The sequence below is a fragment of the Amblyomma mixtum genome, chromosome 6 (assembly GCF_055824585.1).
Source record: "Amblyomma mixtum isolate Tamu chromosome 6, ASM5582458v1, whole genome shotgun sequence".
NCBI classification, from domain to species: domain Eukaryota; kingdom Metazoa; phylum Arthropoda; class Arachnida; order Ixodida; family Ixodidae; genus Amblyomma; species Amblyomma mixtum.
This window is the reverse complement of record NC_143017.1, coordinates 160732688-160746425: the sequence shown is the minus strand read 5'-3', so window position 1 is coordinate 160746425 and position 13738 is coordinate 160732688. Positions and strand designations below refer to the sequence as shown.

General features: G+C 47.2%; 1 protein-coding gene across 1 annotated transcript in view; it reads right to left on the bottom strand.

Annotated features, from left to right (window-relative positions):
- Positions 1-256: 256 nt before the first annotated feature.
- LOC149341002 (serine/threonine-protein kinase haspin-like) overlaps positions 257-13738 on the bottom strand; it is a 37983-nt gene continuing 24501 nt past the window's right edge. Inside the window, exons 9-10 of the mRNA XM_089549960.1 lie at positions 1396-1462; positions 257-476 (exon numbers count right to left, since the gene is read on the bottom strand). Coding sequence (XP_089406086.1) covers positions 275-476; positions 1396-1462 — 269 coding nt within the window. The 3' untranslated portion in view covers positions 257-274. The remainder of the gene's footprint in view (positions 477-1395; positions 1463-13738) is intronic.

Below are 13738 nucleotides of genomic sequence, written 5' to 3'. Positions count from 1 at the left end.
TTTCTACTGCAGTCATCTATGATAGTCATTTACGACTGCAGTTCATTCTTATTAACTACTTCACTATTTATAATGAACCGCAGTAACGGCGCCGTGGTTTATGCGACTCTCAAGTGCACAGCCTACTGAATGCGGAACCACCCTTTCTAAAGCTACGCTCATGTTGTGAGTATTCTCCGGTTTGACTCGCTGGGCAAAGGAAACAGTCAGTGCATACGATATGCGAAAGCAGGAAAGTTTTATACGGCCACCAGGGGCGCGAACGGGGAGTGGATCAAAAACCCAGCGTGGCGGCGAACTCGGCCGCGGAGTTGCACTGCTGCAGGCGGGCCTGCCAGGACAGCAGCTGCTCGAAGACTGCGCGCTCGGAGCGGGCGCGTGGCTCGGGAACCTCGGAGCGCAGCTTGTCGGCCACGCAGTCCAGCACAGCGCTGAGCCACATCACGTTGCCGTAGAAGCGCGGTGCACAGTGGCCGCTGCGTGGTGCGAATTCCAATTTAATAAAGGCGAATTCCAATATATGAGCCTATACATCCATCCAGTTCTTTGACAGTATCACAACAGAGTCGAACACAATGCTGTACAGCGCTTTACTGGCAGAGCGGAGCGGCAAAACGGGTTGGAAACGGCAATAATTTTATGCGCGCGTATCCTGGGCAGTTTCGCTGCCTCTCTACTGCTCAGGCCGTTTGTTTGACACTGCTGTGGCACTTTTAAAGGATTGGCTGTGTGTATCCAGGTCAATTTTGTTGGTGACTAGGACTCTGATCCTGTATTCTAAACGTGGATTCGGAGCAACTCATTGCATCATCATCATCATCATCTCAGCCTGACTACGCCCACTGCAGGACAAAGGCATCTCCCATATCTCTCCAATTAACCCTCTCCTGGCCGAGCTGCGGCCATCCTAACCCCGCAAACTTCTTAATCTCATAATCTCATAAACTTCTTCTTAATCTCATAACCATTCATTCTTAATCTCATAATCTCATAAACTTCTTCTTAATCTCATAACCTCGCGGAATATGGGCCATAAGGCCAGTGGCCAATGTCTCAACTGTATCACACAAAGGAAGTAGCGCGGATGCGCGAAATACGCCACACTTCTGCACACACGAGGCGCTAACTAGATCTGGAGCATTAAAAATAGTAGTACGTCGCTCAGCTGTTATCGCAACGCTGCACAAGATTTCCTGAGGTCCATTTACAATTGGCGTAGGCACGCTGAGCGACGAACGTCAAATAAGTTTCGCCTAAATCCGCCCCCACTTAGCTTCTCATTTTAAACACTGAGCTAATTTCGTCATTAATGAGCAGTATAACCCAACGGCGTTCCACAGACCGTACGCATAAACTGCGCGGCCAGACTATTTGAACCTGTGTAGGTGTACATACCTATAGTCCGATGAAGGACTGTCGGTTGGGTTCTCCCGGCACACGAAACCCTCGTCTTCCTTGCCCTCTGCAGAGAACAAATTTGAAACAGAGAAGGAAGTTAGGATTGGATGGATCGCGCATTTGGAAACACTGATATTAATCCCCGGTTGCCACACATTTCATTGTTGTCTTTTTATTCTTACGACCTGACTGTTCTATCAAAATGAGAAGCTGGACAGCGTGAGGTATGTTATAGAGCTCGCTTTTTGCTTCGCGAACCAAAAAGCATATTTCTATGGGCGATTTAGACAGATCCTGAGTTGGGGAGCCTCTATGCTCATCGAGGCACCCTACCTGCGTTCCTATTGAATGCCCGACACCGCGACGGACTTCGTGCTCTCTCTGGGTTGATAGCAGTGCACCGTACCGCAGATAGGAATGCACCATTTGATTCATTCAAGGCACTTCATGCTAACTGCACCACCCTTATAGACAGCGAAATGGCAGTCTCCTTGGAATAACGAAGTAAAATAACATATTACACTTAGTGAAGCAGAGTGTTGAGTAACAGAAATTATTTAATCATCACCTAGTGAAGCAGATTATCGAATAATGGTAATCATTTAATCATCTAGAACGTTTCATCAAATAATTTCATGTCGCCTTCGTATCGGACACACAAATCAATATGTGAAGGATGCAGAGATGAGCTTACAGTAAACCACATCTTTTTGCCTTGTGCGAAAAAACTAAGGAAAATTTACTTTACGCAGTAGTACAACTAGATGATTTCTTTCTAGCCCAGTTTGCTCATTGGAGACAATGTACTTACCGAAATTTACAGAGTCCTTATTTTCTTGAAACAAGCAATCCTCCTAAACATATGTTGTTTTAAAAATCGTTTCATCCTCATCCGCAAAGTAAACACATTAAATCTTGTGTATGGCGCATGATAGCATTGGTTGCTTATATGCCAAAAACAACTAAACAAATAAGGGAGTAATTACTCATTGGCATCCACCCGAGCGCAGCCATACGGCTGCAAAGGAAAGCTGTACAGCTTTCTAAGAAACTTCGTAGTTAAAGAAAAATTCGTCCTGGTCCGGGGTTCGAACCCAGGACCACCGCTACATCGGAGCAGTCGCTCTGCCAATTGAGCTAACCTGCCGTCCTCATCCGCAAAGTAAACACATTAAATCTTGTGTATGGCGCATGATACCATTGGTTGCTTATATGCCAAAAACAACTAAACAAATAAGGGAGTAATTACTCATTGGCATCCACCCGAGCGCAGCCATACGGCTGCAAAGGAAAGCTGTACAGCTTTCTAAGAAACTTCGTAGTTAAAGAAAAATTCGTCCTGGTCCGGGGTTCGAACCCAGGACCACCGCTACATCGGAGCAGTCGCTCTGCCAATTGAGCTAACCTGCCGTCCTCATCCGCAAAGTAAACACATTAAATCTTGTGTATGGCGCATGATACCATTGGTTGCTTATATGCCAAAAACAACTAAACAAATAAGGGAGTAATTACTCATTGGCATCCACCCGAGCGCAGCCATACGGCTGCAAAGGAAAGCTATACAGCTTTCTAAGAAACTTCGTAGTTAAAGAAAAATTCGTCCTGGTCCGGGGTTCGAACCCAGGACCACCGCTACATCGGAGCAGTCGCTCTGCCAATTGAGCTAACCTGCCGTCCTCATCCGCAAAGTAAACACATTAAATCTTGTGTATGGCGCATGATACCATTGGTTGCTTATATGCCAAAAACAACTAAACAAATAAGGGAGTAATTACTCATTGGCATCCACCCGAGCGCAGCCATACGGCTACAAAGGAAAGCTATACAGCTTTCTAAGAAACTTCGTAGTTAAAGAAAAATTCGTCCTGGTCCGGGGTTCGAACCCAGGACCACCGCTACATCGGAGCAGTCGCTCTGCCAATTGAGCTAACCTGCCGTCCTCATCCGCAAAGTAAACACATTAAATCTTGTGTATGGCGCATGATACCATTGGTTGCTTATATGCCAAAAACAACTAAACAAATAAGGGAGTAATTACTCATTGGCATCCACCCGAGCGCAGCCATACGGCTACAAAGGAAAGCTATACAGCTTTCTAAGAAACTTCGTAGTTAAAGAAAAATTCGTCCTGGTCCGGGGTTCGAACCCAGGACCACCGCTACATCGGAGCAGTCGCTCTACCAATTGAGCTAACCTGCCGTCCTCATCCGCAAAGTAAACACATTAAATCTTGTGTATGGCGCATGATACCATTGGTTGCTTATATGCCAAAAACAACTAAACAAATAAGGGAGTAATTACTCATTGGCATCCACCCGAGCGCAGCCATACGGCTACAAAGGAAAGCTATACAGCTTTCTAAGAAACTTCGTAGTTAAAGAAAAATTCGTCCTGGTCCGGGGTTCGAACCCAGGACCACCGCTACATCGGAGCAGTCGCTCTACCAATTGAGCTAACCTGCCGTCCTCATTTTTTTTTTTTTTTTTTTATTGCCAGGATTATAGTCAACATGAAAGGGTACAAGGCGTAAAACATATCAGCCACACTTGGGCTAACATGACACTAAAATTTTTTCAGAGACACCAATGCATCCAGACAAGCAATCCATTCTGGTGGATCAGGGAGCGCTCGATAAACTTCTCTGAGACATACGGTACTTTCGATAAAGTGGTCTCTGACAGAACGCACGACAGGTTCGGCATGTTCAAACTGCATTCTCGTTTTCCACAGCGCGTGGAGGCCCATGACCATGATAAGATCGTACGGTATATCGTCCGAAGCGTCTACCGGCAGGAATCGTATTCCATATGGGTCAAGAGGCAACTGTTTCTTTAATGTGCGCTGGAGAACGTCCCAATGGAAAATCGGGTCCCAGCAATCTAGGAATACGTGCTCTATGGTTTCAGGCTTTTTGCATAAAAAGCAGTTTGTTGACCACGGTATGAAGATGCCTTTTTCCTGAAGCCAGGTCTTAACTGGAAGTGTGTTGGTATGTAGCTTAAAGAAAAAGGATTTAACTGAAGGTAATATTGGCATTTTCTTTACTCTTTTGAGTACGTTTTGTCCAGGGCGTCCACGGTGTGGTAAACGGTATAACGGTACAGGTAGCATGGTGTGAACAAGGTCCTTATACAGTTTTCTCCTACTAACAGTGCACAAGTAGTCTTGTGAAAACCGCACGTTTAACAACCTGAACGCGAGCACTACTTCGCGCAGATAACCAGTCACAGCGCCACATGTGTTCTCACATGACGTCACAATGAATCCTGGCAGAAGTCTACGTAGCCTCACCTGCATCACGGTGCGGAGAAAGGGGTCATTTTGATCCCTTAAGAAAAGAAATCGTGACACGACTTGCCGCAAAAACAAGTGAACCAGACCTAGCCCACCGCACTTGACTGAGATAAACAAATTAGTTCGGCTAGATCTCTCCCAGGTCGAGGACCAAATGAAAATAGCGAGGACCCGATGGATTTTTTGTATGCTCGTTCGCGATGCACACAACACGTTCATCACATACCATATTTTTGAAATTAGGAATACATTGGAGACAGTCGCACGGGAAAACATTGACAGCTGTCTTCCCTGCCATGCATCAGCCTTTTCTTTTGCCTTCGTTGTTTGATCGGTCCAGTATTGTTCAGGATCACGATAACACTCCAGGGGCGCACCGAGGTATGGTTTAGGAACTGTTGACCAATGAAGGCGACAAAATTGCTCCGGCGTGGCGTCCCAGTCTCCATGCCAAAATCCATAACTTTTGTCCCAATTTATCTGGGCTCCGGTGTATTCGCAAAATTGTTCAACAACAGCTGTGGCTTCTTTAATGCTTTCTTTGTTTGCGCATAATACGGCGATATCATCCGCGTAGGCCAAAATTTTTATTTCTGCCTCACGTACTCTATATCCTGTTATGCGTTCATTGTTTGCAATTGCCAAACATAGCGGCTCTAGGTAAGCCGCGAACAGCAAGGGCGAAAGAGGGCATCCCTGCCTCACCGACGAGCGAACGCTCAGGCTGTCTGTCAGTTCGCCGTTTACGATGATTCGCGTTGAGCAGTCAGTGTACGCCATTCTGACGCCTTCAGTGATAACGCAGCCTACGTTAGAATGCTCTAAAATGCAGAGCAGAGCCTCGTGCGAGACACGGTCGAAGGCTTTGGCCAGATCAAGCTGCATCATCGCAACGCGCTCGTCAAAGGCGTCACAACACTCGAGGACCGTTCGCGCGACATGCACGTTTGTTGCAATGCTTCGGCCTTTGATGCCGCAAGTCTGATGCGGCCCTACCAACTTTGTTATAACGCGTTGAAGTCGTGTCGCTAAAACCTTCATAAATATTTTGTAGTCCACATTGACAAGGGTTATCGGGCGATAAGACCCTGGCAAGAGACGTTTTGCTTCATCGTCAGTCTTTGGTATCAGCACGACGTGCGACGTTGTGAATGATAAAGGAACTCGCTTTTTGTCGTATGCCTCAGTGATGACATTGTGCAAAATCTGAGCAACCGAACAGTTGAAGGCTTTATAAAAGGCAGCTCCTAGGCCGTCAGGCCCGGGTGCTTTACCAAGGGACAGGTCATCTATTGCGCGTTCTATTTCACTGACGGTTATCGGTTCTTCCAGTTGCGTCTGTACTTCTTCGTCCAGCTGTGGCATAAAGGAAAGAAATTCTTTCTGGAAGCTGTCTTTCGTATCACGTGGGTGTCCTATCAAGTTCCGAAAATGCTCGGCCATCACTGTCTTGATAACCTTTTGGTCAGTCGTGATCTCGTTTCCGGTGGCAAGCTGCCGGATTTCTTTCCGACATGCGTATCTTTTTTCGTCGGATAGTGCGCGCTTTGTTGGCGTTTCTCCCGCCCACAGCTTCTCGGATCTTGCTCGTACAATTGCCGCTTTGTATCTTTCTGTGTCTATAGTTTCGAGCTGTGTTTTCACCCGCCTTATTTGTTCAGTACATTTACCGGGCTGAATGTTTTCCATGCTTATCAAGAATTCTAGTTCCTGGCGAAGTTTTGTTTCGTTTTGTTTCTGGTTGAACTTAATAATGCTGCTTCTTTCGATGGCTATTATTTTAACTCTCTGTTTAAACTCTTCCCATTCAACTCCGAACTGGTTTGGCTCCAGTGTGAGCAACTTCTCTAATTCTTCCGTTACTGCGCTAACAAATGCATCATCTTCCAAAAGCTTCACGTTAAACTTCCAGAGGTTCCAGTTGAAGCGACTTTTGTTTTGCCTTCTTCCAAACGTTGCAGTTACCAAGCAGTGGTCACTGAACTGGACTGGTTGCACTTCATATGCTGCACATGAAGAAACCAGTTCGGGTGATGCGTATAGTCTGTCTAATCTCGCGTGGCTGTCACGCTGAAAATGGGTATACTGAGGACGTGTACCATTCGTAAATACGCTACCAATGTCTTCTAAATCATAATCATGCACCAGGGCACTTAATACTTCTGCGCTCTTGTCCCGAACTCGTGTGCGTTTAGCGCGATCATCCATTGTACATACGCAATTAAAGTCGCCCAACAATATCAACACTTTGTGACAGTTAAGGTAGGCTTCAACACGTTCAAAGAAAGATCGACGCTCGGTCTCAACGTTGGGTGCATAGACACAAATGACACGGAAAGATAAATCATAAACAGCAAAATCAACAACTAAAAGGCGACCACTTTGGCATGACAACACTGACTGTACACAGATCCCCAAGTTATTACGGATGAAAAGGGCGCAACCACCTGATCCACCATTCGCATGACAAACGCATACATCGAAATGCGTACGGAAATTGGACACCATTCGGTCGGTCAGTTCTTGGCTTTCGATTTTCGTCTCCTGTACGGCAACTAAGTGTAATTCTTTATCAAGAAGAAGGCGGCTTAACTGACACTGTCGCCTTCTTGCACCTAGCCCCCGGACATTTAACGTTGCTACGCGTAGCATTTCCCCGAGATTAAGAGCCATGGTAACACAATGGAATGGTGCCCATCCCCGGAAAGAATTCTCGCTCTCCAGGTCTGTGTGCCCATATACACACCGCAAGTCTGCCAACAAAATATACACTGAGGCATGCAGGAAGAAGCTTGGTGCCAACAGCACCTTGCCTCGACCCGAAAAGAAAACGGCACATCGACACAGCCATAGAGCTTAGAAATCCCCCCGTTCCCATTATGACGAAGGCAACACAAAGCTACGGAGGCGGTTTACCCGCCTGCCGAGAGTCGACCGGAATGTTCGGTCGCGGCTTGAACGACGCCCGCCTACCTGGCGTTTTCTGCGGCGGCTCGTCCCCGCCGCTTTCGTCCCGCTGCTGCAGCATGCTGGTGGTGTCTTCATGCGTCCTCTTCCCGGCTGCGGGACTCGTTGATTCACGGGACGTGTCCATGTTCTCTGCCGCGGTGTGGTCGTCGCTCACGTGCGGTTCAGGCTGCTTTTTTTCCACGCCTTTCGGCGTAGCCACGACGTCCTGGGCAGGTGGTTGTTGCTGTTCCGCGGCGCTTGCCACAACGACAGGTTTCTGCGTAGTTTGCAGTTGAGCCTGAGTTGCCGTTGGCAAATGCGCTGCTTGTCTGCCTCCCGCCGACGATAACTCCTCGACGTCCGCTTCATCCATTAGCAAGTCGGACGTATCCTCTTTGCTCCCCAGTCCGGTGACGCTGGCATATGTCCGCTCGCACTGGCTGTCTTCGTGTCCGAAGCGCCGGCAGGCACCACACCGTGGGATGCGGCACTCGCGGCGAATATGACCCGTGCCGCGACAGCGAAGGCAGAGCGGAGCCCTGCCCGGCACAACCACGAGGGCCAGCTCACCTGCAACACTTAGCTGATGGGGCACATCGTCAATTTGCACTCCAGCATTCAGCTTCAGTGTCACGAGCCTGGTGGTAGAGCCCTTGTCGGTCACTCCTTGGACCCGCCAACGCTCGCGGGCAACTTCAGTGACTTTGCCGAACGAGGCGAAGGCGAGGCGTACGTCCTCATCCGGTACACTGTGGAGAAGCCAGTGCACCTTCATGCGGACGTCCCTGTTGGCCGGGTCGATGACGAGGCAGCGCTGCTTCTTCACTTGCAATTCACCAATGCTGGCTAGCTTCTTTGCCGTTTCAGCGTCCTTGAACGTGACAGCCCAAACATGGCTCATGCGGTACGCCCCCAAGGCGATAACCTCGGTGAGCACCGACTGTTGAGCGAGGGCGTCACGGAAATCTTCTACCCGGTACGGGCGAGCACTTACGTCCGCGTGCAAAAAAACTGTATTTACAACAAACGGACCTGTAGGCAAACTGGGCAGAACAACCTGGTACTCACTATCAGTTGACATAAACCTGTTTCCGCGGCCAGACATGGCCGCTGTAGCCGCTCCAACGGAGCCCGTCATCACACGTCCGTTCGCTTCGGCGCCCGGAAGTGGAATCCTCCTGCCGTCCTCATCCGCAAAGTAAACACATTAAATCTTGTGTATGGCGCATGATACCATTGGTTGCTTATATGCCAAAAACAACTAAACAAATAAGGGAGTAATTACTCATTGGCATCCACCCGAGCGCAGCCATACGGCTACAAAGGAAAGCTATACAGCTTTCTAAGAAACTTCGTAGTTAAAGAAAAATTCGTCCTGGTCCGGGGTTCGAACCCAGGACCACCGCTACATCGGAGCAGTCGCTCTACCAATTGAGCTAACCTGCCGTCCTCATCCGCAAAGTAAACACATTAAATCTTGTGTATGGCGCATGATACCATTGGTTCCTTATATGCCAAAAACAACTAAACAAATAAGGGAGTAATTACTCATTGGCATCCACCCGAGCGCAGCCATACGGCTACAAAGGAAAGCTATACAGCTTTCTAAGAAACTTCGTAGTTAAAGAAAAATTCGTCCTGGTCCGGGGTTCGAACCCAGGACCACCGCTACATCGGAGCAGTCGCTCTGCCAATTGAGCTAACCTGCCGTCCTCATCCGCAAAGTAAACACATTAAATCTTGTGTATGGCGCATGATACCATTGGTTGCTTATATGCCAAAAACAACTAAACAAATAAGGGAGTAATTACTCATTGGCATCCACCCGAGCGCAGCCATACGGCTGCAAAGGAAAGCTATACAGCTTTCTAAGAAACTTCGTAGTTAAAGAAAAATTCGTCCTGGTCCGGGGTTCGAACCCAGGACCACCGCTACATCGGAGCAGTCGCTCTGCCAATTGAGCTAACCTGCCGTCCTCATCCGCAAAGTAAACACATTAAATCTTGTGTATGGCGCATGATACCATTGGTTGCTTATATGCCAAAAACAACTAAACAAATAAGGGAGTAATTACTCATTGGCATCCACCCGAGCGCAGCCATACGGCTACAAAGGAAAGCTATACAGCTTTCTAAGAAACTTCGTAGTTAAAGAAAAATTCGTCCTGGTCCGGGGTTCGAACCCAGGACCACCGCTACATCGGAGCAGTCGCTCTGCCAATTGAGCTAACCTGCCGTCCTCATCCGCAAAGTAAACACATTAAATCTTGTGTATGGCGCATGATACCATTGGTTGCTTATATGCCAAAAACAACTAAACAAATAAGGGAGTAATTACTCATTGGCATCCACCCGAGCGCAGCCATACGGCTACAAAGGAAAGCTATACAGCTTTCTAAGAAACTTCGTAGTTAAAGAAAAATTCGTCCTGGTCCGGGGTTCGAACCCAGGACCACCGCTACATCGGAGCAGTCGCTCTACCAATTGAGCTAACCTGCCGTCCTCATCCGCAAAGTAAACACATTAAATCTTGTGTATGGCGCATGATACCATTGGTTGCTTATATGCCAAAAACAACTAAACAAATAAGGGAGTAATTACTCATTGGCATCCACCCGAGCGCAGCCATACGGCTACAAAGGAAAGCTATACAGCTTTCTAAGAAACTTCGTAGTTAAAGAAAAATTCGTCCTGGTCCGGGGTTCGAACCCAGGACCACCGCTACATCGGAGCAGTCGCTCTGCCAATTGAGCTAACCTGCCGTCCTCATCCGCAAAGTAAACACATTAAATCTTGTGTATGGCGCATGATACCATTGGTTGCTTATATGCCAAAAACAACTAAACAAATAAGGGAGTAATTACTCATTGGCATCCACCCGAGCGCAGCCATACGGCTGCAAAGGAAAGCTATACAGCTTTCTAAGAAACTTCGTAGTTAAAGAAAAATTCGTCCTGGTCCGGGGTTCGAACCCAGGACCACCGCTACATCGGAGCAGTCGCTCTGCCAATTGAGCTAACCTGCCGTCCTCATCCGCAAAGTAAACACATTAAATCTTGTGTATGGCGCATGATACCATTGGTTGCTTATATGCCAAAAACAACTAAACAAATAAGGGAGTAATTACTCATTGGCATCCACCCGAGCGCAGCCATACGGCTACAAAGGAAAGCTATACAGCTTTCTAAGAAACTTCGTAGTTAAAGAAAAATTCGTCCTGGTCCGGGGTTCGAACCCAGGACCACCGCTACATCGGAGCAGTCGCTCTGCCAATTGAGCTAACCTGCCGTCCTCATCCGCAAAGTAAACACATTAAATCTTGTGTATGGCGCATGATACCATTGGTTGCTTATATGCCAAAAACAACTAAACAAATAAGGGAGTAATTACTCATTGGCATCCACCCGAGCGCAGCCATACGGCTACAAAGGAAAGCTATACAGCTTTCTAAGAAACTTCGTAGTTAAAGAAAAATTCGTCCTGGTCCGGGGTTCGAACCCAGGACCACCGCTACATCGGAGCAGTCGCTCTACCAATTGAGCTAACCTGCCGTCCTCATCCGCAAAGTAAACACATTAAATCTTGTGTATGGCGCATGATACCATTGGTTGCTTATATGCCAAAAACAACTAAACAAATAAGGGAGTAATTACTCATTGGCATCCACCCGAGCGCAGCCATACGGCTACAAAGGAAAGCTATACAGCTTTCTAAGAAACTTCGTAGTTAAAGAAAAATTCGTCCTGGTCCGGGGTTCGAACCCAGGACCACCGCTACATCGGAGCAGTCGCTCTGCCAATTGAGCTAACCTGCCGTCCTCATCCGCAAAGTAAACACATTAAATCTTGTGTATGGCGCATGATACCATTGGTTGCTTATATGCCAAAAACAACTAAACAAATAAGGGAGTAATTACTCATTGGCATCCACCCGAGCGCAGCCATACGGCTACAAAGGAAAGCTATACAGCTTTCTAAGAAACTTCGTAGTTAAAGAAAAATTCGTCCTGGTCCGGGGTTCGAACCCAGGACCACCGCTACATCGGAGCAGTCGCTCTACCAATTGAGCTAACCTGCCGTCCTCATCCGCAAAGTAAACACATTAAATCTTGTGTATGGCGCATGATACCATTGGTGGCTTATATGCCAAAAACAACTAAACAAATAAGGGAGTAATTACTCATTGGCATCCACCCGAGCGCAGCCATACGGCTACAAAGGAAAGCTATACAGCTTTCTAAGAAACTTCGTAGTTAAAGAAAAATTCGTCCTGGTCCGGGGTTCGAACCCAGGACCACCGCTACATCGGAGCAGTCGCTCTGCCAATTGAGCTAACCTGCCGTCCTCATCCGCAAAGTAAACACATTAAATCTTGTGTATGGCGCATGATACCATTGGTTGCTTATATGCCAAAAACAACTAAACAAATAAGGGAGTAATTACTCATTGGCATCCACCCGAGCGCAGCCATACGGCTGCAAAGGAAAGCTATACAGCTTTCTAAGAAACTTCGTAGTTAAAGAAAAATTCGTCCTGGTCCGGGGTTCGAACCCAGGACCACCGCTACATCGGAGCAGTCGCTCTGCCAATTGAGCTAACCTGCCGTCCTCATCCGCAAAGTAAACACATTAAATCTTGTGTATGGCGCATGATACCATTGGTTGCTTATATGCCAAAAACAACTAAACAAATAAGGGAGTAATTACTCATTGGCATCCACCCGAGCGCAGCCATACGGCTGCAAAGGAAAGCTATACAGCTTTCTAAGAAACTTCGTAGTTAAAGAAAAATTCGTCCTGGTCCGGGGTTCGAACCCGAGACCACCGCTTCACCGGAGCAGTCGCTATACCAATTGAGCTAACCAGGACGGCAAGCTTATGGTATTTTTTTTTCTTTATTGCCGTCTGTGACATGAAAACAAAAATGTACAAATGATAAAAACATCAGCCTAATTCGGCTGACGTATCAGGGCTTAAAATTTTCTCAATGCGACCAGTTCATCAAATACAGTAATCCATTCAGGTGGGTCAGCTTGTGCTCGGTACATTTCTCTCAAGCTCGCAACACTTTCAATAAAGTTTTCGCGCACCGAGCGAACGTTAACATCCGCGTGTCGCACTTGCATCCGTGTCCTCCAGAGACTGTGGAGGCCCAGAAGCATGATTAAATCATATGGTACTCCTGCTTCATTCTGAATTGGCAGGAATCTGATGCCGTAGGGGTCCAGGGGAAAATCTTTTTTGACTGTTCGTTGTAGCACATCCCAATAGAAAATGGGGTCCCAACAGTCCAGAAATACATGTTCTACTGTCTCAGGTTTTTTGCATAAGAGACAGTTTGTGGTCCATGGGACAAAAATCCCCTTTTCGTGCAGCCACGTTTTAACAGGAAGTGTATTCGAGTGCAATTTAAAGAAAAAAGATTTCGTAGATGGGTTCACAGGCATATTTTTAACTCTCTTTAATACATCGTGCCCTGGGCCTCCACGATAAGGTAACCGGTAGATTGGGGTCGGTAACATGGTGTCCACCAGATCCTTATACAGCTTTTGCTTTGACACTTTAGATAAGTACTCAAGGGAAAATCGCACATGGAGCAGCCTAAAAGAGAGTACAACTTCTCGCATGTACCCATTGACAGTGCCACACATATTCGCACAAGATGAGACGACAAATTCAGGAAGAAGTCTCTGCAACCGCACTTGGATAACAGTCATAAGAAAATTATCCCTTTGATTTCGGAGAAAGAAAAAACGCGAAACAACTTGACGCAGAAATAAATGCACAAGGCCGAGGCCTCCTTTTTTCACTGAAAGAAACAAATTGGTACGGCTGGTTCTCTCCCAGTTTGACGACCAAATAAAAACAGCAAACACTCGATGCATCTTTTGAATACTGGCCCGAGATGCGCACAGCACATTCATCAAATACCATATTTTGGATACAAGGAAAAGATTGCAGACGGAGGCTCGCGCAAACATTGATAACTGCCTCCCTTTCCAGGCATCTGCTTTCTCCCTCGCCCTTGACGTATCTTCATTCCAGTGTTCACTTGCATCGCGATAATGCACTAGGGGGACGCCGAGATATTGCGTCGGCA